Genomic DNA, 27445 nt, shown 5'->3' on the forward strand with positions numbered 1-27445 from the left:
GGGGGGTGTGACTAATATTTCTGGTGCCACTTCCGGGTTTCATTTCATTTTTTTCCTTTTATTTCTTTTGTTTTTATCGAAAAATAAAGGGGGGGGCGTGCGCCGGTTGCGCCCCCCTCTGGATCCGCTACTGGTTTGTATACTGCATTCGAAGCGCTTTCCGACCACCAGACTTCGGACAGCAATCGAACCGCGCTCGTGCGGCTTTCGAAGTGCTTTCTAAAAATTCTAACCATGCACATTCTAACAGCATTCTGAATATTCAGCGTTCCAATTACATTCGAGCAGCATTCGAGAGCTAATTCATTCGGAATGTGCAAGAATGATTCGAGAAGGGTTCGAAGTGCATTCCAAGTATTCGAACAGCATTCCCTACCAAGCTGTAAGAATTAGAATTTTTACCCGAATGTGGCGCGAATTTTGAAAATCCTTAATTCCGGCTGGTTCTGCTTGATTCGTGCAGATTCCGAATTAGTGTGACGGGGGTATTACGCACTTTCGGGGTAAAAAAAAAGAGGGGGGGGGGGGCAAAGTGGTAACACCTTATGTATTTCTTTGTGTGGTGCAAAAGAAAAGTGCGGGGGGGGGGGGTGAGGCCACCCTCCCCCGATTCTGCCGGCCATGAGTCGTCTGATTCCATTTTAAGTGAAGTCTCACTAGACAACTATGTTAATGTGACCTCCTTCACTCAAAATGAACTCCTGTGAGTACCATATATCAGTTTTATTTAGCCCGGATATAGAGCATGCTTTGTACAGGATAAATTCTCTTCACGTACTTGAGTTAAAATGTGCTTCAATTCATCTTAGTCCAATTTTTTAAATGCCTAATTCTGAAACTATGCTTCGCATGAAATTTCCCCTTTTTCATTTCGTAAATGCTAATTTCATATTTCTAGAATACTCCTATTCGTCAATGTATTTACCGCTATGTGTTTCTTTCGCTATATACCGACAGACAGCCATCATGGCAACATTTCATCAAATCAGCAGCCATAATCTGGAGTGTCCTGTCTGTCTGACACTGTTCAGCCAACCCAAATTACTGGTATGTTCTCACACCTTCTGCAAAGACTGTTTGGAACGTGTCTTTCAAGCTCAGCCCAACCCACAAACTATAACATGCCCTGTTTGCAGGGAAGAAACTCCCATATCCAGTGGAGATGTGAGTAAGTTACAAACAAACGTCTCCATGAATTCTCTCGCGGACGAAGTGAAAACAAAAAGTCCAACATGCACAGTTTGTGAGATGGATGAAAAGTCACCAGCCGTGTCCTACTGTCAGGACTGCGGGAAATATATGTGTACATCTTGTGAGAGAAGCCATTCGAACTGGAAACTAATCTCCAACCACGAAGTAGTGCCCATGAGCGAGGTGTTGTCGGGGAAAGTCCCCCTGAAGAGACGACGGAAGTGTAAAAGACATCCCAGCGACGATGAGGAGTGTTTCTGTATCGAATGCCAGGAGTACGTCTGCTGTAAGTGCGGGATGTTAAGACACTTACAAGCAGGGCATCAGATCGAAGAGGCAACTATTCATGAGGAGAAATTGATGGAAAATATCAAAGAGTTACGAGAAAGAGCAACATCAAAAAAAGCAATCATTGAAAATCATATCGATTTCATACAGATACAACGAAATGAAATAACAAACGTGATGAGAAGACTTAATGATGACATTGATGAGACGTACGAGGAGTGCATGCAACTATTGTCGGCCAGAAGAGAGGCCATGAAATGTCAGGTGAAACAATGGTCTGAAAATTTTGAGAAAGAATTGCAAGTCATGGAGAAAGAGAGTCACCAAACAATTTGTCATATAAACGCTATGGAAGAGCTGGTAACTAACGGTGTGAAGGTACCGCTAGAGAAAGACGCCTTGTTTACACACAACACGCTGTGCGAGAACTTGAAGAGCTTTCTGGGACGTGATTATCCTGACAACCAATCACCGAGATGTGTGACAGAACAAGCTCGGAGGATTCTATTTCGTAAACCCGTGAAGTTCAATGAATTTTGTCTAGGAGAACTAAAAGATTACAAATGGGATGTCAAAGCAAACGTAGAGCTCCCAAGTGAAAAAAGCATGAACTGTATCACTTGTGCACCGGATGGTAATATGTTGGTGGGATATTCTAACGGTGGAATCCATCTCTACTCCCCTGATGGTAAGTTACAACAAACCGTGCTGAAAGATGTCCATATGTATGGAGTTGCATTCCTCGCTGATGGTCGAAGTGTTTTACGTGATACAAACAACAAGATGTCACTCTACACTCAACACTGGGAGGAGCTCGACGTCACGTTCGAGACAATGAGTTATGATGAAGGAGGGTATGGCGGTCTCACTGTGGATAGAAATGATAATATCTATGTGGGTTATAAGAAAACCCAAAATATCCAAGTGTTTACCCCACAGAGTTGTAAGGCAGTCCGGGAAATGATATGTGATGAATATACACCTTATCAATTATTTCCTTTTAACACCACGGGAAACGTGGTACTGAAAGATGCATCAGCTGTCGTCTGCCTTGATGGTAATGGAAAGAAGGAGAATGTCTTGAAGAAGGAGGGTATGTATCCCTTCCCAGCTGTTTGTCGAGATGATTCGGTCATTGTAGCCTGGGTGAAGCACGGAGATGGTCTCGTTAGCATCGATCGATACACGAGTGATTTGGAGCTGGCGCACAATATCATCACTGATTTCATAATACAAAAACCAGAGAAAAGAAATTGGTACTTTCTACAAGAGTTTGAGAGTGGTGGGATAGCTTTCTGTACTCCAGATAGACTTTACATATTTGATGCGATATAGTGTGAAACGTGATACATTTTGTACTGAGTAGATGATTTTGTTTTGAAGTAGTATTGCGTGTTCAAAAAAGAAAAACAACAACCAACGACTTTTTGGTGGGCTATTCTAAGTGAAGTATGCAATATGACTGAATTTCAGGTGTATGAAAATGGGCTGCACATGCAATGTGCACCACGCCCACTTACATAAATTTTCATACAATGTCGAGAAGTTTAAGTGATTTGTGGATGATTGATCATTCCAAAACTCCCCAAACAATGTCAGTTATAACATTTGTTTTGCCATATTAGCACCTAAAATGATGCAACATTATGAATGGGTATCAAAGGCGTTTTGGCGTTTGTTAGTTTCTTCTTCTTCTTCTTCTTCTTCTTCTGATGATGATGATGATTAAGTCTGCCTCCTCCAATAGGCTGAAGATTCTTGCAGACTGTGCTATTTACATTATAATACAGTTTTTTTACAGATATTTACAAGCACATTAAATCTTTTTCATCCACATTTCTATCTGATGATGTTTCTTGCGGTCTGGCATTATTGTAGATCATTTCCCTTTTGTGTCGTACCGAATTACTGACGTCACTTGTTGTAAGAGAGGAGTTTGTGGCGATGCATTAAGTTCTAAATGTGCATGGCTCGATGGGTACCCCTTATGTTACATTTGGGACAAAATATGAACTTTGTTTGAAATTTAAAAACACTGTGTTACCGTGATCAACACATCTCATAATGTGTATTTATGAATTTTCAGACCTACAGCACTTTGCATTTCCAAGTTATCAGCCATATAGAACACCCCAGTTACCATGCATTGAAATGGAAAGTAATGGTCATGCTCATAACAGTGTTCTGTTAAGCATATCATTATTTTGGTAAATTAATTTAGACCAATAACTGAATCAGTAAAACCTTTCAAACCTGTTACGAACCAAATATCACAGAACATGTACAAATTAATCAAATATTTCCTATTGCAGTATTGGAAGGAGAGGATGTCATTCTGCACATTTGATTTGCTCACAACATTTCGTATCCACACTGGACACCAATGACAACATGTTGACTCATTCAGAAAATTAATGAAGCCATATAAAGAGGTTGCATTATTTTTCATTTATGTTCATTACTCTTTGGACTTAGGCTGAATTGTTCAATACATTGTATATTCAATGTTTTTTGAAAATTTAAGTCCAGCTTGATGTAGGTGATTCGCTCATAACACATGGACACCAAAAAATATGAAAGAGAAAATAAGTGTATTTTGATAATTGTGATTCACTGATTTGCTTCATTTAATGATACAGTGTAATAGTGAGACTCTTAATATAAAGTGCTCATTTTTACCCAAAAAAAGATACTCAAGGCGCTATAGAACAGAGTACATATTGTGTCACGTTACAACAGTATCACAGAAAATAATAAGAACAATAAACAAACAATATATATGTACACATATACATACAGGTATACAATTGTCAATTTAGATTGAAAAGGTAGGTCTTGAGATTCTTTTTGAAACCATCAATGGAAGATGCTTCTCTAAGAGATTTTGGTCGGCCATTCCAAAGTTTTGGGCCCGTATACAATGTTTGTAATTCAAGTTGTTACCAACACTCTAAGATCAAAACTTAGGAACAATAGTTGTATCAACTGTGCTGTTAGTGTCCACAATTTTTTTTCCTCACCCAATTTTTCTTGTGAAGTACAGCATAAAATTCCCCATATTACGATCCTCCGTAACAAATGCAGCACAAATTATGAAAAAAAAAATGCTAAAGATTGTTTCTGTAGGTTCTTTGAGTAATTTTTGTCGACAGACAAGTTTCTATTTTGGAAAACAACAATGATTTTAGTACAACATTTTTTTGTGTGTGTGTCTGTGACCTATTAGGGTACCCAGTGTCTGCGTCATGCCCAAATATATGTAGTGTGATCTAGAAGCAGTATAACCAACCCTGACAAATTTGATGTTAATTAAAATGCCTGAAAGTGATAGTTATCATGGTCATACATGTATATAAAATGGGCTTTAGAATCTCTGCAATCTGATTGGTCAGTTATCATGCATTGATTTTTACTGATCCACACTGAGCCATGCATCAGGTAAAATCCAAACGCATGGGTCTAGTCCTGTATAGTGTTGTAGGTATACAAGATGCATGATGGGAGAAAAGATTGACTTTCATGAGTTTACGGGCCCATTTTATAAAACGAATGATGCACAGGCCTATTTCGTAAATCGGTGAGAATTGGATGCTCTCGTTTGAACTTTGGTAACAGTTCAAAGGACTCTCGCTGCACTCGTGGGTTTAAACAGTTCCAAAGTTAAACCCATGCATCTAATTCTCACTGATCCACTCTGTCCTGTGCATCATTCGTATATTGTAGCATAGCATCAAAACTGTGTTTGACTAATACATGTATCATTTACATTGGAAGATTGCACGACCAATTCGCAGGTCCATTCATTGAGCTGTCATAGCTAAAAATGTAAATGGCTTCAAAAGTGTATCTCTGAAGATGTTTTCGGTAATGTTATCTGACTATGTGTATTACACATTATATCATCTTGTCATTAAGATATACACAGTAGCACATTAGTCAATAATTCTGATAGTATAAAGCGTTCAGATTTTGCCATCTCTCGTTTGAAGAGGCTACACCCCAGTAAATAATGCCAGTGCATATCTTGGCAATCAATGACTTAAAGTCAAAGATATAAAACACCTGTTTCTTGACCCTGGCCTAATCTAAGCATCAGTCATCGCCACAGCGCCACAGGAGGGGGGGGGGGGCACCGCGAGAGGAGGAGATTGTTTTGGTTTTGGCATGGGCCATGTAGCTCCATGGTGCGTGTGTGTGTGTACGTGTGTGTGTGTGAGTGTAGACATTCAGCGTATGCAGACAGAGCATGCCTGTACTGTAGTGACCGGAACTATTGTCATTCCATTTTGCTCTCCCCTTCTCCCTCCCCCATCTCTCCCCCCTCTCCCTCCCTCTCTCCCCCTCGCTCTCCCTCTCTCTCTCTCTCTCTCCCCCCCTCTCTCTCTTTCTCAATGATCCAGTCAGCAGGCTGATTGTAACCAGGGAGGTAGTCTCACCTCCCCGTTGTAACTCACTGCCAAATAGCACATTGTCAGCACCGGCAAACTGGCAATGCTCTCCTTCTTATTCCTGTATTTTCGTTATTTACGGGTCAATTTTTTTCGTTCGAAATGTAAAATGGATGACCATAGAATTTCTCAATAGAATATAAAATTGAAAACTTTAGAAAGGATAGAGAAAATTGAGTTCACTTTGAATGGTCTGCCACAGGCAGATATCCTTATCATGCTCTTACGTAATACGACAGCTGCTTTCTCAATGATCCAGTCAGCAGGCTGATTGTAACCAGGGAGGTAGTCTCACCTCCCCGTTGTAACTCACTGCCAAATAGCACATTGTCAGCACCGGCAAACTGGCAATGCTCTCCTTCTTATTCCTGTATTTTCGTTATTTACGGGTCAATTTTTTTCGTTCGAAATGTAAAATGGATGAACATAGAATTTCTCAATAGAATATAAAATTGAAAACTTTAGAAAGGATAGAGAAAATTGAGTTCACTTTGAATGGTCTGCCACAGGCAGATATCCTTATCATGCTCTTACGTAATACGACAGCTGCTTTCTCAATGATCCAGTCAGCAGGCTGATTGTAACCAGGGAGTAGTCTCACCTCCCCGTTGTAACTCACTGCCAAATAGCACCGGCAAACTGGCAATGCTCTCCTTCTTATTCCTGTATTTTCGTTATTTACGGGTCAATTTTTTTCGTTCGAAATGTAAAATGGATGACCATAGAATTTCTCAATAGAATATAAAATTGAAAACTTTAAAAAGGATAGAGAAAATTGAGTTCACTTTGAACGGTCTGCCACAGGCAGATATCCTTATCATGCTCTTACGTAATACGACAGCTGCTGGAGTCATCAAACCCTGGCTTGGCCTCCAGGTTTGTCACGCCTGAGCAGAAAGCTTATCTGCAATGGACAAGTACTTCGACTCCCAACTCCCAAACGACAAATATACGCACCCCACTTTGAGTATTCCCCAGTTGGGGACTCGCCTCAAACGAGGGATTGACGGCATTACACATTTATTGGCATCCTAATGCAATTCTTAATAGCACGCTTTGATGAAAAGATCATTACATCAGCCAAAACAAAATGAGAACTTCTGTGCACCGATACCTCGAGTGAAAATCAATGATGACAGGATTTACAGTTGCAGTGTATAGAAAGTTGTGTATTTCTTGCTGTTGCATGACCGAAATTTCATTGTTTCATTATAATTACTTCCTAATTTATAAGAAATCTGATCATCCGCCTTATGTATAGTAAACATATACTGTATCACTATTTGCCGTCTCCTTATTTGCCCTCTCTATTTCCCTCTCTTCTCTACAAGAACTGAAACAATTGAGGGTTCAGCGTTTCACCTGATATAACTTTTATCAAATTACAAGCATGTGTACCTAAATAACTATTAATCATGGTCTGTTCATTCTACTCTTTGGTTCTTCTGCATGTACGATTCTATGTGTTTATTGTTGTATGCTTGCAGTCATTTGATAGTTTCCCTACTTCCCTGTGTTTGTTTTTATTGGTTATGACAAAAGTTCATTAGATCAATAACACATTTGAATACTGTTTCCATGTCTCTCTCTTTCTGTGTGTGTGTGTGTTTTCTGACAGTCTTCACAGGAAACCACAGCGGTTATTGTGTTGACATCTCATGCGAACTATAATCCCCGACTATAATCTGCTTTGATAATTCCAGATATTATACTGGTATCGGATGTTTGCGCGCAATAATATTAACATGACGATGAACCATCCCCTGTCTATTTTCTGGTAAATGCCTCAGATACACTAGGCAACCTAGGGCTGGCGTCATAACTTTCATGAAACGGTGCCCCGATGACGAATTTGTCAGTCGGTGAATCTACACACGAAGGAAACGGCCTCTCTTGTCTGAAATGTTATACATGTATTCCTCTGCCATAAAATCCATTGCTGGCGTCATCCTCTTCACAGCCCCAGAGCTCGGACTTATGCTTTCCAGTATTTACGTTCGAAACGTGATTTCCGTGTAGAGTATCATGCATTCAAAGGTCAAGGCAGTTTAAAGTCTGAAACTTGTACTGTTTATCTTCCTTAGCTTTTGTTCAATACCAAACATTAAAGTTGAATATGACAGCTGGAGCACATGTGAGATGAATAGATTGGCAAAAGTTTGTCAAAGTGCGTGAGAGGAGGATGGGATTAGCGAGACACTATGCGCACGTCGGCACCCTAAGCTATCTGCAAATTCCCTCATACTGTAAAAGTGGTTTCTTTCACGGTGGTTTTATTTTCGCGCTTTGGGGTTGAAATGGGAATTTAACATCACACGAAAATGTTTTGAACTCGTCGCTTGTTACAACGTTATCATTACCGACCGCGAATTTTAACACACGCAAAAAAGTCGGCACCGATGGAAACCGCGAAAGTTTCTGTACGCGAAAGAAACCACTTTTACAGTACTCTGGGAGCCCAAACTTAGAAGAGGAAGAAGTATAGGGCCACTTTCATCCATAGATATGAAGAAGGTCACATACAGACAGCCATGCTAGATATATGAATATATCATTATAATAATAGTAATTATAATGATAATAATAATAATGATAATAATGATAATAATAATAATTAATGATAATATCATTAATGTTATTATGATCATTGGTAGTAGTACTTGGAGTAGTATGATTGAACAAAATCAAACGTTTTTCTCAAACTGAATGGTAAAAATTCATCAAAAAGCAGACCTAACAGAAAGTTTAAAACAAACCAGAGGGTTTGGAATTTTCCATTTGCTTTCATGATACGGTGTAATAAATATCACTGTAGTCACACCCACACACGCGATTAAGAAGGGGCTATGATTTCACATCTCTTCTGTGTTATTTCTATTGTCTTAAATAATTTGATGCCCAATAACACCTTGTTCTTTTTGACATTGTATCAAATAATGGAAATACACATTGTATGTCAATGGGAGGATTATGAGGTGACATCAACATTTCAGATTTGCATATTATGACATTATGGTTTTGACACCTAAGTGTTCATCTCAGACAAGTGATGAAACATGTAATTCCATGACATTTATTTATATATGTACATGTATTATATTATTTTTGTTTTATTCATTATTTTTCATGAAACCTGTAATGGTTTTGGTGCTTGTTTGACGAATTGCCTTATTTTTTTGTTTGTTATATGTACATGTAGTACACTTTTAATTGTAAATTGACTAACCATGTTACTTGGTATAAATGATTTTGAACACTCGTTCATATTATACATCTGTATATCATCTTCCCTGCTGTCAATATTTACATAGTCGAAATTATCACGTATACAGAAAACCTGTATTTTTTTTTTAAACTGGTGTTGTCTTCCTCACTCTCCCACTTCCTCTATGCATCGTCCAAAAACGTCTTCATTTCTTAATTGTACATTTTGTGTAAAGCGTCTCCAGTTTTAATTGATGTTTTGCAAAATCAATGATTGTGCATGCATTAATCATCAATTTATTTGTCTTGTTAAAAAGGAATGTCAACTGCTGGGGTCATTAGGCTTGCCTTTCTAGACCTTATAAAATGGTTTTAGTTGCACAAAATTATCATATGAAGTACAGAATTAATACACTACATGTATTTCAACACATTCTTCATATATCATTGTACACGCCTATACATGTATTACATGCCTGCTATACTTGGGAGAATTATATAAATATGACTGTGTGTGTCTGTGTGTTTGTGTGTGTCTGTGTGTATGTATGAAGTGTTGGTGTTTACATCACATCACTCCTGCATCATTATAAGTTCATTACAACATCTCCCCCAAAAGTACAAATCATACTAAGATTGTATGATGAATTAAATAAAGATACATGTATATTATAAATTTGAAGTCTTATGCAGTGTACAAGCACCACACTTTGATTACTCTTGCCTTCATTTATGTATTGTGCACTTTTGTAGTATAGTTTTTCTTGTGTGTATGGCATCAATGTAACTATTCTTGCCTGTAACACTTGGAATCGGCCATAGAAAGACCAACGGTCTATGATGATCCACCCACAAACTGAAATAGCTGCTTTTCTGTTGTGTTTGTCTGTTGTAAAATCCTTGTAAGTTGGACTTATTTTTCTTGTATTGTTGCAATGTCCTACTGTGTATGTATTATTCCTGTATTTTTTGTAAATGCTTTTTATCAGGATGTGGAAAATAAATGAAATGAAATGAAATGAAAATCAACCTATTGACGTATAAAGTACATGTTCTTGTACATATTAAAACACACCATCAAAAATATGCACTGTGTATATGGATGAAAGAAAGGGTTCACAGTACAAGCAAAAGTTTACATGTATTTCAAGTACCTGGTACTACAAAAGTGTAAACCTATGTGCTGTTAGTACATACATGTATGTAGTTAATGGACTTCCGACTATGAGCTTGTCTTATATGAATCCATCTGGGGGTTTACTACAGTAGACTCCCGTTATAACAAAGTCCTTGGGACTGGCAGTTTTCTTTCATTATATCAAAATTTTGTTAAAACCAAACAAATAAACAATAAAAATACATAGAGTGGATAATTTTGTGACCTGAATTCTTACTTCGTTATAACGATGTCTATCATAATGGGAGTGCACTGTACTGTGATGTTGAATTCTGCGAGTTATACAGTATATGTATAACAAGTACAGTTGTACATGTACACATACATGTACATTTGTAATTGGCAGCACATACATGTAAAAGAATGGAAAAAAGCACATCAATTCATCAATCTCTGAAAGAACTTTAATGCAATAAACATGTCAGTTCCTCTACTCATGGCAACATGAGTTTACATACATAAATTCTATTTCCCAGTGACTGCATACATTCTGGAAAAACCTCTGCACAGTATATGGAAGAGATATAATCACTCTGCATAGTGCAAGTCATGTTTGTGTTGAAATGAAATAAAATGACCACTGAAATACACTTGCACCAAACAAAATGTTAAAAATAACAAATGCAAAGATCATTGAATTCTCCGAACATCTACACCTTTAGCAGACTGTCTTCAGAGGCAAATAGCAAGGGGGTAGATTTCTTTACATTTTCATTCTTTGTTATCATTTTCTCCCATTTATACCATGGCTTCAAAGCACAGAGTACTGAGGACAGAAACAAAGAAATGAGATCTCCTTCACCAGTACAGGTGGCAAACCTATACAAGATAGCGCATTATTACATCATATCAGCAGAACTGTGTTGACATTGGTGCTACAGTGGGCCATGTTGAAATAACTCCCCCCCCCCCCCCCCCCACCCTTCCCTAGGCAGCTGGCAGCCGGATAAGGATCTTCCAAGAACCCCACAGCACTCCCCTTCTTGAATGTGAGACAGTATATCTGCCTTCCAGAAGCAGATGTGTAGGGAAATTTGAAAAAAGATGAAACCAAAGCATCACAGTGTCCTCTTTCTTCAAGGAGGTGCTCCAGTGTCTACTTGGTATCAAACTCCATGAGACAAGGCTCTGTCTCTTCTACGCACAGTCCATGCACAACTCCACTGTAAATTCACTTTTTTTTTTTCATTGTCTCTGAGGTTACTGTGGCTGTTGAGCTGCTAGACCCTGAATGGCTTCGTTGACTTGCTTGCTGCTGAAACCAGTCAATGCTGTACTTGACTCCCGTCCAAACTCTGGCAACAAACACAGATACACAAAATGATGTTACAAAATTTGACCATATACTGTACCATGCTTACCAGTCAGCAGTACACCAAATGTAGTATTTTGCTATTGTCCTAAAAGGCAAGAAAGAGAAGAGACTGAAAAAACAAAAACATAAAGACAAAAACAAAATCTGTGAAGGCAAGCATCAAACTACAAAAGTTGTGTATTTAAATCCTACAGTGTTTCAGGCCTCGAATTAACCGACGGCCACCGACGGCCATGGCCGTCGGTGCCCCTCTCGTTGGCCGCAATGCCCTTTCTTCCGTGATCAAAGTTACGGCCAAAAAAAAATGTGCCCTTTTTCTTGTGGCCGTGGTGCCCTTTTAGAATGAAAGTTCTTGTATATGACGTATAATATGCCCTTTCTCAAAGTCTACACTTCAATAAGCTTGAACAAATTTCCTCATCTCAAATATCATACCTTCTGTTCAGTTCACTCGCGTCCCACTATTCTTATCTGATTCAAACTCAACGAGACGACGTGTACGTACACTTGTACTTATGTACGTACGGTACGGCCGACCGGCTTTGACCGTTCCGACTGCCTCGTACTGCGTACGTACGGAAGTACGTTGATGGTGTCTGTACGTCGAGTGTCGCAATCAGCGGTTGAGCGCGTTGGGTGGGTGCAGTATGTGCATGCGTGTGTTACTGTGGGGAATGCGGCTATTAAATCGTCTGGAGCAAGTGGTCGCAAGCCATGTGCCAGGCATGTCGGACGGCTGCGAGTATTGCCATCTCTCTCGCTCTGCATTCATGCTCGCATGCTCAAAGTAAATGTGATCGAGGGCACGCATGCGAAAAAAAGTGAAATAAAATGTTCAAAAAATTGTGCAGATCCCCGACCCCCGTAACACTGTATGTGAACACGGGTTGGCTGGTTAGTTGAAAGTGTTCCTCAAAGTGCCCTTTTTGATTTTTGTTCCTCAAAGTGCCCTTTTGTTCCTCAAAGTGCCCTTTTTGTTCCTCAAAGTGCCCTTTTTGTTCCTCAAAGTGCCCTTTTTGTTCCTGAAAGTGCCCTTTTCGTTCCTGAAAGTGCCCTTTTTGTTCCTCAAAGTGCCCTTTTCGTTCCTCAAAGTGCCCTTTTTGTTCCTCAAAGTGCCCTTTTTGTTCCTCAAAGTGCCCTTTTTGTTCCTCAAAGTGCCCTTTTTGTTCCTCAAAGTGCCCTTTTTGTTCTTAAAACTGCCCCTAGGAAAAAGTGTGCCCCCCTTTACAGCCTACAGGAAAAAAGGGGCACCTTCAAAGAAAACGGGGCACATTTTGATGGTGCCCCAAAAAGTATAGGGGGGGGGGGGGGGTATGTGCCCCCTGCCCCTGTTTTTGTAAATCCGAATATTCTAACGTTGATTATTCCGAAGCGGTATTAAAACCAGGGCCCTTTCTAAAAAGATTTATTACAATGCAACTCAAAAAATCAAATGCAGGTGATATCAAACCACACGCAACTTTTGCATTTAAACGCAATTGCGTTGCTGAAAAGACTTGCGTTTGATAATCATATGAAACTAGAAAATAATTGTTACGAACCTGAAACTCGATTGCGTTTAAACGCAACTCTAAAAATCAAATGCAAGTCCATCAAATCACACGCAACGATGTATTTAAACGCAAGAGCGTTGCAGAGAAGACTTGCGGTTTTTGTACGAAACTAGAAACTGCGTTTAAATAAATCTCTATACATCTACGGAAATGACGGAAGTGCGTTATTGTTGAAAAGACTTGCATTATTTTTTTTCATTTCGTATAAGCAAAATTAAAAATTAAACGCAACTCTGAAAATCAAATGCAAGTCCATCAAAACACATGGCACGCTGAAAAGACTTGCGTTTGATAATCACACGAAACTAGAAAATTGTAGGAAACTTAAACTCAATTGCGTTTAAGCGCAACACTAAAAATCAAATGCAAGTCCATCAAATCGCACGGAACGCTGAAAGACTTGCTTTTGATAATCATACGAAACTAGAAAATTGTAGGGAACTTTTTTTAACTCAATTGCGTTTAAACGCAACTCTAAAAATCAAATGCAAGTCCATCATATCACACGTAACGCTAAACGCAAGTGCGTTGCAGAGAAGACTTGCGGTTTTTGTACGAAACTATAAAGGGCTTTTTACACTTGTGTTTCTTAACCCCGGACTTTCTCTGACCCAGGACTATCGTTAGTCCCGTACCAATTTTTTCAGCTTTTTACACTCGCCAATTAGTCCCGTACTATCTCTTGTCCGGGGCTAAGGAGAAAACTGACCTTTTTACACTCGTATTTCTTAGCCCCGGACTTTCCAAACCACATGAATATTCATAATTACGCTGTGTACTGTACACGTACACGCACGCACCGGCAGCACTTGATTACCTCGTTTCTGATTGGTCAGTGAGGGTCGGACTTCGTCTCCGTCGCTTAGCCCAGGATTATTTTTTCGTTCTGTTTACACTCACTTGCTTGGCACCGCAATTGCGGTGCTAGCACCGCAATTGCGGTGCTAACCCCTGCTATTTTGCAGGGCCAGATAGTACCGTACTATCGGTGGGGCTAGCCCACTTTGGCAAAAACGAGTGTAAACAGAAAGTGGGCTAAGGATAGTCCCGTACCAACGGTGGGGCTAAGGCCCCCCCTTAGCCCCACCGTTGGTCCGGGGCTAAGCAAAATTTTACAAGTGTAAAAAGCCCTTAAGAAACTGTGTTTAAACGCATCTCTAAACATCTACGGAAGTGTGTTATTGTTTAAAAGACTTGCATTATTTTTTATTTCGTAAACAAAATTACAAATTAAATGCAACTGTATGCAAATTGTAGGGAACTTTTTTTTAAACTCGCGTTTAAACGCAACTCTGAAAATCAAATGCAAGTCCATCAAAACACATGGCACGCTGAAAAGACTTGCGTTTGATAATCACACGAAACTAGAAAACTGTAGGAAACTTAAACTCAATTGCGTTTAAACGCAACACTAAAAATCAAATGCAAGTCCATCAAATCACACGGAACGCTGAAAGACTTGCGTTTGATAATCACACGATACTAGAAAATTGAAGGGAACTTTTTTTTTTTAACTCAATTGCGTTTAAACGCAACTCTAAAAATCAAATGCAAGTCCATCAAATCACGTATCGGTGTATTCAAACGTAAGAGCGTTGCAGAGAAGACTTGCGGTTTTTGTACGAAACTATAAGAAATTGCGTTTAAACGCATCTCTAAACATCTTCGGAAGTGTGTTATTGTTTAAAAGACTTATCGTAAGCAAAATTAAAAATTAAACGCAATTCTGAAAATCAAATACAAGTCCATCAAATCACACGGAACGCCGAAAAGACTTGCGTTTGATAATAACACAAAACTAGAAAATTGTATGAAATTTAAACTCAATTGCGTTTAAACGCAACTCTAAAAATCAAATGCAAATCTGTTTTTAAAACGCAAGAGCGTTGCAGAAAAGACTTGCGGTTCTTGTCCGAAACTAGAAACTGCGTTTAAACGCATAAAAATGTACGGAAGTGCGTTATTGTTGAAAAGGCTCGCATTATTTTTTATTTCGTAACGGAACTTTCGCCGTGACCGAACTTAGTCTGCACTTGCAGAGGAAAGACATCGCAACATTTACACGTTTCAAACTACCGAAACGCATGCTGCTTCACAAAATGTCAATGAAAAAAATGACAACGAATTATTGTTAAAGTTCGCTATGCCGAAGTTTTAAATCTCAGTCCAAAGTTAAATTAGTCCGACAATGGTAAGAGGTTTGTTTTTACGGAGGTTATAGTAGTCCGAAAGATGTCGTTTTCGGATGAACAAACTTTTCTTCTTCTTATTTCAGACAGGCCCGCGCCGTACAGAGCGGTAGTTATAATGTTGCGAATCGGAGCAGAACAAATATGGCGACTTAGGGAAGGAAAATCACACATATTTCAACTCAGTCGGCACTGAAAAATAATCTCGACAGAATCATGCGAAATCACACGCATATCTTCCCAGCAACGCACTTAAATTTAAATCGCAAAGTTTAATTCAATTTTGGGGAATTTGCCTTTGATATTTCAAATTAAGTTTAAAACGTTAAGTGTCTAGAAACGGGCCTAGGTTTCCGATCCCGCTCTCTCAAAATCTCTCTAGAGATTTGGGAATTGTGCGTTGTCGTCGTTACTAACCCGCGCAAGATTTATGCATGAACTAAAACATTATTGTTGCTCATGTCAGTAGGCATGTTTTGGCGGCAAAAGGAGTAAGATATTATGGGTAGTGATCTGCATCGTGATCCAAATCTTACTCTGTACAGAGGAAATTAATTTTCATTTATAAGTCGACAAAATGTCGACTTACGCGTACTGTAAGTCGACGTGTTTTACTCACTCCCGATTATGTCGACTTACGCGAGGTTGACTGTATATATATTATGTATGGGGGGGGGGGGGTTGTTGTTAGAATATGAAAAAAACATAAAATTCTTGCAACGTCGCAAAAATCACCCTTTAAAAAAACACCCAACATGCCCTTTTCAATGTGGCCTTGGTGCCCCTCTGACTGACCTAAGTGCCCTTTCATGGCTGGCCTCTTGGAAAAAGTGCCCTTTTCTAAATGGCCTTGCCCCTCCAAAATCCTATTTCAAGGCCTGGTGTTTGCATGTATGTGGTTTGGTAGAGCACAAAGGTATACTAGCCACAATGCATAGTGCCATATGAGCATCTGAAACATGACAACAATATGCCAAAGTTTACATGAAGTACTATATGTATACCACACATCAGCATTTTGCATGTTTGTGTTTGAGACCATATTATAAATGGCCCCTTTTCCATTGGCATATGATACAGTCTTCAAATTGTTTTCCATGAATGTAAAATTTCAGAGCTCTATCTTATACCATTGGTAACTCATGCATATTCAAAGCTGCAGGATGCTACTCTTAGACCAATTGTCTACAACATCCCACTTTCCCTCTGGCAAATTACATCATGGATCAATCCATAGCAAAGTGTAGTAAAGTCAAACATCTGCAATTTTAGCAGTAATTTTAGACCATTTTTGCATTCCTGAATTATTGCAGTCCATCCTGCCATATCTACCAGAATATAAAATACCCACTCAGTTTAATGAATATTACTGTCTACGGTGGGTCCCTTGTTGGATATATCATCAACTTGAAACTCATAGTTACAGGTTTGTCGACTACTGAGTGGCAAGTTTGGTACCGGTACCTGTTTGAACATCATTATGGGCTACAACAATGTGTTATAAGTACAGTTGAACCTCTCTTATCCGGCCTCCCTTTATCCGGATCTCTCTACTATACGGACGCAATCTCGCCATGATTTTTTTAAAATAATTATCTGAGGAAAGGGGGATTCCCAACTCCTTGAGAACTCCTACACAAACACACATGAATTACATGTTACTTCCAACATGATTAACATACATTACATCAAATTTCCTTCCAAATTGCTTACCTTCAGACATTTTAACATCCCCAAACATCCCCAACTGTAACAATGAAAAGGTTGCAGTATACACATTACTACATGTGGTACTACAATGGGCTACATCAGTACATGTGTATGTGTATGTACGGTACATGTATAAAAGCATTGAGTCTCCCGTATCTGGCCAAATCCCTTATCCGGATGAGCCCCGGTCCCGACTTGTCCGGATACGAGAGGTTCAACTGTATATAACAAGGCAGACTCGGGAAGCTTTGGCTTCCTGGACAAAAGGAATTAGAGGCTCACCATAGCGGGCATAAACAACTGGTTGGACTCCACTGCATTCTCTGATCAGGATCGGGAAGCGTGGATTAGCTTTCTTCAAGTCAACATAGTTTGTCTTTACCCATTCCCTGAAAAGCAACAATGTGTATTCATTGTTATCAATATTAGCAGAAACTGCATATCAGGTAGATGATAAAAACAGCATGGAAGAATAAATTTTGTATTTACACAGAAAAAAAATGGTACAAGGGAAATGTGATACAGTTAACTTACCCAGGGTAGTTTGAAAAATGCATTTCCCTTTGATACTGAAGCTAAATTATACCACTGCGCACTCAGGTTTTGTGTTTTATTAGAGGCTTCATGCAGACATTAAATTGTCTTTGAATACATTTCTTCTACAACTTAATTGATAACATTGTACCGGTAGCTCTCATACATACATGTACTAACAACTTCACTGCCATGTGGCAAATTTAGTATGTGCAATGAAAGTTCTGGAGACCTAAAAATACAGTCTTTCCATTAGGCCATGGGGTGAAGCTGAAAAAGAGGCTTAGAAAATGGGTTTCGTTCCAGCAACACTGGCACTACTTTCTGAATGCGGAAATGTGATGTTTTGCACATCCTAAATATACTGTAAAAAGTTCTCCTCGAAATATCCTGCAGTTTTTGCGAAAATCCATATTTTATAAACTGCGACCAGCAGCCCAATACACATATCGTAATGGGGCTGCGGATTGTAGCATTTAGGATCATGACAGGGAAGTATCGCGGACAAATGTCAACCTTAAATCGAACAAAAATTCTTCAATTTGAAGACTTACAAGTAAGGTTGAAGTATTGACAACAGGGTTCGTGCAAGGTTTGGTTCTACATATAGTCATTTTCTGTTCGATTTGATGACTTAATATGACTAGGTCGAGAGGAATCTGGGAGAGCTACGCTGAATTGACGGTCAGCGCAGGCGCACACATCACTGCGCACAAATTTCGTATCCATTGACTGGATATTAGATGTCTGTCTGTGCATGCGCTGGCCGTCAATTCAGTGTAGCTCTCCCAGTTTCCTCTCGACCGAGTCACATTTAGTCATCAATTTGAACAGAAAGGAACTATTTGCAGAAGCAAACCTTGCACGAACTCTGTTATCAATACTTCAAATTTATTAATAAGTCTTCAAATTGAAGATTTTTTCCCGATTTTAAGTTGGTATTTGTCCGCGATAAAATATCAGTCATGATCCTGTATGCTACAGTTCACAGCCCCATGACGCTATGCGTATGGGGCTGCTGGCCGCAGTTATGCGTATGGGGCTGCTAGCCGCAGTATAGTTCCCATAGTGTTTCTAAGCTGAAATGCATATACATATTTGTAAAGCACTGCTTTTAGCCATATACCTAGAAAAAAAAAGTGAAGTTTTGGTTTAATAGTTGCATTATATCTCATGTTTCAGCTTTTCCTGATGCTGGCTATGCAAAGGAGGACAAGAGCAAAGTGGTTCAAGACCATATGAGAGAGAGCACTGACTGACCGTCAGAGGTCAAGGCAAATGCCTTATATTCTGTTCAAAGACATGTTATTAATCAAATGACTAATCATTCAAGGCAAAAAAAAAGAGAAAAAAATCAGTGTGTTTGTTTGTGTGTGTGTCCGCGTGCATGTGGGAGAATCTTATTGTATACACACACACACACACACACACACACCCTCACATGCACACACACATACGCACACACATAGTTATGAAGATTCAATATACCCAAGTGAATTAAAATATTATTCTACATGCCTTGGCCATTTATCACATCAGCATCATAAAAAAGATTATCATAAACATGAACACACACAATGATATAATACATGTACTGATCAGTGCATTACACATACACAGGTGCATAAAAACGCTGACATATTATATACACTCACACGCACACATACAAACTCATTTACACACATGAGACAGTACTATTAAACAGATCATATTGTTTATCAGTAAACATGTTTTTCTTTTCTTCTTCTTCTTCTTCTTAAGAAGCTTTAATATACTTAGATCACATAGCAATCACGTTGTTCATGAAATATTATACATTACTTTAGCACTAGAAAATTTAATCTTCATAAAATTTCCTGAAGTTTTCATTGCTATCATTAGGTTACAACATGGTGGGACACTACCTCCTTTCATGTAAGATAGCTCAAAATGATAATCAGTCAAATTTTCTAGTTTTAATAAATTTCCTGGAACATTCCATGGTCCAAATATCCTTGAAAGGGTGTAAAAGTTTTGAAAAATGCCAATATATAAAATAAAGGCAAAATTATAGTTTACCCAATCATGAGTGAAAACTGTTGGATTCTGCATTGGAGGCAATGTGTACCTGAAAATCTTGGAGAGAATAAAACAGGTTTGGCATTAAAAATTATGATAACATTGCAATTAACATCCAATATCAGAGGATCTGTGCAAACCTGACTCAACTTCTGCACAATTTTCATTTGGCTGGTGTGTATTAGTTTTAGCAAACTGATTTTGTACTCACACCTACATTGTACTGACCTTTCTACATGAACATTCTGTTTCAGTATTAATAATAGTTACATATTTTTTTCCCCAGGGTGGGAGAAACAAATTTTAATCGTAGTCATTCAGTTTTATGAAAAAAAAACACACTTAGGAAAACATCTTTGTTCTTAGAATAATTCAACCCTAATCAAATCATAATAGTGGGCAGAAATGTTTGCTAAAGGGCGAACAATCACATACTGAGGCAAGGAGTCAAAACATGTTGCATAAACATTGACATTCAAAATACAGGAAGCAATCTGTATTACAAAGACATTTTATCATGCACAACTTTGGTAAGATGTCAATTCTTGAATATCAATCACATTGACCAAAGCATTGGTGCATATACAGTACATTCTGTTGTTTCTGAACTTTGCACTGAAGTTCTTTGTGTATGTGTGTGAATGTTTCAGTGGTGTATAGGCCTATATATTGCTCCATTTTATCAAGGACAACTTATAGTAACATGACAATGTTTTCATGCTTCAATATCAATCATATTAACCTATTTCCCTTGGCAAGTAATGAGCAGGTTGACTCTGTTGCAAATGATGCATTTCACAGGCAACACAGCAGAACCTGAAGAGCTTCCAGAAGAAAATCTTGATCTTGATGTGAGCGTCTTAGGGGAGGAAACAGATGCTCCTGCTGACGGACCAGGCTCCTCCTTCAGCTTTCGTTTCCTAGCGAGATTCAGGCGTTTGCTATATATAAACCTCTTGTAGCACGTTTCATGGAATCCTATTTAATACAATGGAGAAATGAACAGCAATGATTAGCCGTTGGATTTTGTTAGGGGGAAAAAAGGCTAAATGCTAGAGGGAGGGGTTGAACATTACACTCAATATATCATTAAATGTACGGTAGACTATTGACTGCCAATATTTGAATCTTGTAATTACCAATACAGAGGCCCTAGTACTATGCCAGGTAATCATTAACACCTCATGATCATTGTCATCATCAACTACTTCAACTTGTACTTGCAATGCAATTACTGATTTTAAATTACATCTACAGCTTTCAGCACCTGATCACATGCAATATCAATTATCATAATTATGAATACAACTGCCTTATCATCATTAATACTAGAATCCTTGGCCTTTCACTATCACCACCACCCACTGCTTTATAGTTTGGCACAACATAATGGTAATCATATGTTTTAGGGAGTTTAATTGTTGCAATTATGTTATTGTCATTGTTGGTCTTTTAGATCTATTTATATCAAATATTAATAAGTTAATTTAATGAGATGCTAAATGTGTGTTTTGAGGGAGGATTCGCCAATTTCGGGGTGAGAGAAACAGGATGGATTTTTAATATTAATACTCCATGGCCATGATTATGAAAATATAAATTTACATGCAGTTTAGACCTTTTTCAATCCAGTCCTGTGTGTCAAGACTTTTACAAAACAATATCACCGATCAGCTACATCAACCTAACCTGGGCTGTACATAGAACAACATGTAAAATTACATCTAACGTTAGGCGACATTATAACAGCGCTATGCCATGCCAAGGTGAAATTCAAGATAATTTATCTAAGTAACAGACACGCTAACGGCTAAGCTACTGCATTGCCATTAGTGCCCATTATAACATACACAAGCAACGTTCATAACATAGCTATTAAACGTTGAACAATTGTACTTGTAGTCATCATGGTCATTAACATTATGAGTGAGACTGCACTGCAGTGTCGACTGCTACGATACGACTCGACTGTACGCACGTAAACTAACCTGTAAATTTAATATCCTACTACGTAGGTTGCAGTAACATGCAGTCAGTCCTTCTGAGCAGCTGAATCACTTCGTTCTGGTCTGCGATTTCACGGTCTCCCCCACTCAATTTGATCCACTCTTTGGCACACAAAACAGGTTTCGTCTATCATAGGTTTGTCATAGCCGTGAAATTTTCAAACTTCATCGATGTTACATGCATAATAACGCATAATAAGTTTCGGCTGAGCAGACGACGTAGACGCGTCGACAGGCTCACAGGGGGCGGCCATTTTGACTCGTAAACAATAATTCTCAATTCGGATTGGATAACATACATCACATGATCGTTCGCGAATGAATATCGTACACGGCAAAGTGTACATATTCAGCTCCTCAGTGACAAAAAAGTTCACTGTTTCCCCCTAAATTACCAAAATACTGCAGGAGGGTTTGTGTCGAACTTTTTCCTGTAGCCTTTTTGGTTATTTGTTTACACGTAGCTGTGGAGAAATTTTAGTGCCGCAGTTGTCGGAACGAAACAAGCGAAAAAACCAGCTCACCCCATGGCCTACATGGACAGGCTCAGTGATAGAGTGTTAAAAGTTACAAATCTTTGATGCTGGTACTCAGTAAATACAATTTTCATCGGGGGGGGGGCCTCGCAGGTCCCCCCTCCAGAATTCGGCCGTCGACCGCGCAAATCGCGACGAAAATTGGCACACACATTGCCTATGATATAATCTAAAATACCATGAAGTTATTTTTTTTAATAAGTCATCATTTATGCTAAATTATGCTAATTTATGCATGACGATGCATAAAATCAGACTATTTGGTATAAATCACAAAATAAAGCTCAAAATAGGCACATTTTTTGTGTAAATATTCTTTTTAGTGTCCTTAGCAAATGTAATAAAAAAATTGTGATATCAGAAAAAAATTCTTAAGTATTTTATTGTTTTTTGAATTTCTTATGTATTTCTTTGTTTTTTCGACTTTATGTTTTTCATTGTTTTTTCAATGAAATTTGTCCGCGACATCGCTCCAAACAAGGGAAAATGTTATTCATTGATTTTAATCAATAAAACACCAAAATAATCATGCTTTTATGAAATTTGCCTGTTAAGCACAGTTTGCATTGAAATTGTACACGAATTAACGTTTTTGAGCAATTTTGGTCTGACATGCATGTACATATTTATGCGTAACTTCGGAACCGCGCGCCTGCGCGTCGCAAATTTGGTGTCAAAATATGCGGGAGACTCAAAAGAAAAAAGTCATGAAACGTCGCGGCGATAGCCTTTCGCGATTGTGATACATTGCGCGGAACGTCGAGGGGGGGCCTCAGAGGGCCCCCGCCGGCCTAGTTAGGGTTAACTAACAACCCAGTTTTATTGATGGATTATCATGTAACAAGTATCTTTGAATGGACAATGGACGACAGAAATCTTAAAAGATATTTTAAATCTCTCTCGCTCTCTCTCTCTCTGTGGGAAAGAAAACTTATGTCAAAGGTAGTCAGTCTATAGTTTAATACAATATGTAGCTGTCATACTTTTGTCTCGCAAGTCTATTTAGTTAAAAAGTTATACAAGTAATGTACATGCTGTTTGGAAATTATCCATTTGAGTTGCTGTGCTTAGGATTTTTTCCTGTATAATAACAAACAAACAGATCTGTGCAAGTACCTAGACTGTTTTGTCCCCTTTTTTACATGTTCACATTTCAAAGGCTACACAAATGTATAGTTTTCTTTTATCATTAAATGTACCTTTTGAAAAACAAACTTTTGTAACATTGATTTGTGTCAATATAATGTGACCCTGCATCACAAAACCGACAAAAAGTTGCCACACATGGATTTCTAGTTTAGGGCAGATTCTAAAGGAGCAGACTCTAAGCTTTAAAATGATGTATTGGTATATAACTCAATTAAAATGGACTCATTTAACCTATCCAAATATTGGATTGAAATCACACACTGGCTTGAAAAGTGTGAACTGAGAAAAGAGGCTCTGAAGTACAGGGTCTATTCCTATATCTTTATCAAACCATGCTAGCTGTGCGATGAATGGGACAAACATGGGATCTACATTGTAAAACACATGAGCAACAAGGAAGGGATTATCAGATTAAGCTGAAATTGAACATACTCTAGTAACACATTCCGTCCATAACTGATGCCAACTTTCAAAGCAGTAGCATTATCCTTTCAAAAGTTATTTTAGTTGAAAGTGAAGAGTGTGTATAAGGATTTTCAAGAAATGATAAGGGGCTTCTAAAACATACCTGATCTCACTACTTTACAAAAAAGGGTTGTAGAAAATCTGCTGTAAACACACTAGCCCATTCATTTTATGATCCTAATCTTTATTATACGAATAGTTCAAGATTGACTCGGTTGACCTGTTTCAGTTCACCCTTTTTGAGTCCTAATGTAAAATTAAGGGGTGCAACTTTTTGTTGGTTTTGTGATGCATGGTCACAGAACAATATTCACTTTTAAAGTCATTCTGGTATGTTTTGAGCAATATAAATACAGTGTAAGTATATAAAATATACTGGCTGCATTGCGGAGACTGGAAGGTAAAAACAGGGCTATGTATGGGCATTGGCTTGCATTACGGAAAACACTGGCATAGGATGGGGGGGGGGGGTTGCTTTCGAAGGGTGTTTGTTTATCTTCAATATAAAAATAGGGTCGGGTCTAGTCTATTGGGGGTGGGGGCAAAATATTGATTGTCAGCCATACATGTAGCCCCAACCCTCCATCTATCAATCATTCAATTCAGGTAGGGCCCTAGCGAAGTAACGTTAATATGTAAAAGATTGTTTTGGTTTCGTAATGCACTGAGTAAATTTAGGACCCTACCATGTGCTGGTCATCAGTTGACTAATCATGGTATCATGTCAGAATAGCCATTATTTCAAAGGCACAACAAAGCCACCATACGCAATCCCATACACTCACGATGCAGAATCTAGACCTGTTCTATACAGTGATACACATCATGAACAGGTCTATAAACATAGTTACACTATCAATCATCGAGTCGCAACCGATCAGCGTGAGCGAGCGAGTGAGCAATAATCTACATAGATACAAGCAACTGGGAGCTATGTATCTCCACTTACTGCGACCAGCCCCATACGCATAGTGTAATGGGGCTGCGGACTGTGTAGCATTCAGGATCGTGACTAGGTAGTATCGCGCCCAAATGTCAACTTTAAATCGAAAAATTTATTCAATTTGAAGTATTGACAACAGGGTTCGTGCAACATTTGGTTCTGTCAATAGTCCCTTTCTGTTCGAATTGATGACTTAATGTGACTCGGTCAAGAGAAACCTGGGAAAGCCACACTGAATTGACGGCCAGCGCATGCGCACACAGACATCTTATCCAGTCAATGGATTAGAAATTTGTGCGCATGTGCTGGCCGTCAATACAGTGTGGCTCTCCCAGGTTTCTCTCGACCCAGTCACATTAAGTCATCAATTCGAAAAGAAAGGGACTATTGACAGAACCAAACGTTGCACGAATTCTGTTGTCAATACTTCAACTTTACTGGTAAGTCTTCAAATTGAATAAATTTTTCGATTTAAAGTTGATATTTGGGCGCGATACTACCTAGTCACGATCCTGAATGCTACAGTCCGCAGCCCCATTACGCTATGCGTATGGGTTGTTGTTGTTGTTTTAGGTTTAATAGCAATCAGTCATAATTTTGACTATTTTTGCCAGACTATATATATTTCCCTATAAATTAATTATCAATATTTCTTAGCAAATTCAAATTCTATCATAATATACATATTTCTTTTATTTCCAACCATATATTTTTTTTAAATTATAAAAATTTTGTTGTTATCCTCGCTTAGTCAAAACGACCACGTTGCCACCCTCAGATCTGTCTTACCAACCCGGCGAAGTGCGTTTCGCAGGCTTCTCAGGCGTACGCCCTAGGGCCTAGGTAACTCGAGAAAGATGGTGGCGACCGTCATGCCTGAGCGTGTGGAGAACAATTTTCCGATATTTTAATCCAAATCCAAATATATTCATTTTATCTTTTTTTATTTTCTTTGTATGTAGCGAACATTTGTGGGCAGAATCAAGGGTGCAAATGATGAAGATAGGTGCACTGGTATGGGGCGGGGCTATGCGTATGGGGCTGCTGGTCGCAGTTCATATATTTATATAGACCGTATCTATCTCAGTCCGGGAAACCCGCTCATGAGGACCGCTCCCGTGTACGAGGACTGGCCCGCCTCATGAGGACCGCCCCCACGCCCCAATCAAGTTTTAATCAACCGATGCAGAGCGCCCCCATCAAAACACCCGATTTTTGAAAAAAAAACCAGATAGGATTTTTCCTTCTTTTCATCATGGATAGTGGACATGCATGTCAGTTCGGGAAACCCACTCACAAGGGGGGCCCCTCCTTATAAGTAACCCGTCCCCCTTATAAGTAACCCCGTCCCCCTTATAAGTAACCCCCGGGGCACCCCTTATAAGGAGTCTCCACGCTTTTTTGCAATGCAACGCGAAAATGAAAGGACTGCGGCAATTCGCTTGATTATGTCAATAAAGCTTCACAAGTTTCCTAGTTACTCACGAAATTTGAGCAAAATCGGTTTGAGGCATCATATCTAAACTCATGGATTTAAATGCCATGTCAAACGACCCATGCGAATGCTGAAATGCGAGCGATTACTGGCGTGAGTGTCGCCAGGCGCGGCGGCGCGGCAATGCTTGAGTGCAGACGTGGCGACTGAGGGGTTGACTCAGTCGCCACATCTGCACTCAAGCATTGCCGCACCGCCGCGCCTGGCGACACTCACGCCAGTAATCGCTCGCATTTCAGCATTCGCATGGGTCGTTTGACATGGCATTTAAATCCATGATTTTAGATATGATGCCTCAAACCGATTTTGCTCAAATTTCGTGAGTAACTAGGAAACTTGTGAAGCTTTATTTACATAATCAAGCGAATTGCCGCAGTCCTTTCATTTTCGCGTTGCATTGCAAAAAAGCGTGGAGACTCCTTATAAGGGGTGCCCCGGGGGTTACTTATAAGGGGGACGGGGTTACTTATAAGGGGGACGGGTTACTTATAAGGAGGGGCCCCCCTTGTGAGTGGGTTTCCCGAACTGATGTGTGTGTAACAAAAAATCACCGTGCAAAGTTGCGACAATTTATACGTCAGATGTGAGATGAATAGAAGTGAATAGGGGGCCTCTTGAGGCGTGGGGGCGGTCCTCATGAGGCGGGGCAGTCCTCGTACGCGGGAGCGGTCCTCATAGTTTCCCGGACGCGTGTTTTTTTTAGACGGCACAGATTGGGGAAACTAAAAATCTATCGGGGACCCTATCCCTAAACCTAACCCTAATCCTAATCCTAACCCTAACCATCAAACCCTAACCCTAACCCTAACCATAACCATAACCAAAAACCCTAACCCAACGTTTTTCCCATAGGTTTAACACGCGCCATGCCCCAATCTGTGCCGTCTTAAAAAAAAAAAAAACGCTTCCCGGACTGATCTCCACTAACTCCAGTCCCGTCCGACCCTACATAAGATGCAAGGCGTGGGACAACGCTAAAGGAGTAAAATTTGCACCCTACTTTTCTATAATTTGATCTTTTCACGTCAACATACCTCACACCTTCACTTGCTTGAGACCTTTGACAGAGATGAATCCTCAACTCCTTGAGATGTTGAGGTAATCTCCTCGCCGCTGCAGCCATTTATAATTCGTGATTTTCCTTGATATACCAGATGACTCACAAAGTAGTCATACGGTTCATT

General features: G+C 39.2%; 2 protein-coding genes across 2 annotated transcripts; one reads left to right on the top strand and one right to left on the bottom strand.

Annotated features, from left to right (window-relative positions):
- Window positions 1–966: 966 nt before the first annotated feature.
- Window positions 967–7422, top strand: LOC139713450 (E3 ubiquitin-protein ligase TRIM56-like). The gene is made up of 2 exons (XM_071625182.1): window positions 967–1477; window positions 7415–7422. The coding sequence occupies exons 1-2, from the start codon at window positions 967–969 to the stop codon at window positions 7420–7422; spliced, it is 519 nt and encodes a 172-aa protein (XP_071481283.1).
- A 3866-nt stretch (window positions 7423–11288) lies between these two features.
- Window positions 11289–27443, bottom strand: LOC139713333 (NADH dehydrogenase [ubiquinone] 1 alpha subcomplex subunit 2-like). The gene is made up of 3 exons (XM_071625081.1): window positions 27296–27443; window positions 17358–17464; window positions 11289–11603 (listed from the first exon to the last, which is right to left on the bottom strand). Exons 1-3 carry the CDS (start codon window positions 27382–27384, stop codon window positions 11509–11511), a joined length of 291 nt encoding a protein of 96 aa, XP_071481182.1. The 5' UTR covers window positions 27385–27443; the 3' UTR covers window positions 11289–11508.
- Window positions 27444–27445: the final 2 nt, after the last annotated feature.

This window comes from Diadema antillarum, unplaced genomic scaffold (genome assembly GCF_040938485.1).
Source record: "Diadema antillarum isolate AM-2024a unplaced genomic scaffold, OU_Dant_1.0 scf00000043, whole genome shotgun sequence".
NCBI classification, from domain to species: Eukaryota; Metazoa; Echinodermata; class Echinoidea; order Diadematoida; family Diadematidae; genus Diadema; species Diadema antillarum.

What these genes read in the sequence shown, in the direction of transcription:
- LOC139713450 (XM_071625182.1), top strand. Translation starts at nt 967, where the DNA reads ATGGCAACATTTCATCAAATCAGCAGCCATAATCTGGAGTGTCCTGTC.
- LOC139713333 (XM_071625081.1), bottom strand. Translation starts at nt 27,384, where the DNA reads ATGGCTGCAGCGGCGAGGAGATTACCTCAACATCTCAAGGAGTTGAGG. An exon ending in CAAGCAAGTGAAGGTGTGAG is followed by an intron (nt 17,465 to 27,295) that starts GTATGTTGACGT and finishes GTTGCTTTTCAG; the next exon opens with GGAATGGGTAAAGACAAACT. An exon ending in AGTTGTTTATGCCCGCTATG is followed by an intron (nt 11,604 to 17,357) that starts GTGAGCCTCTAA and finishes GTTTGTTGCCAG; the next exon opens with AGTTTGGACGGGAGTCAAGT.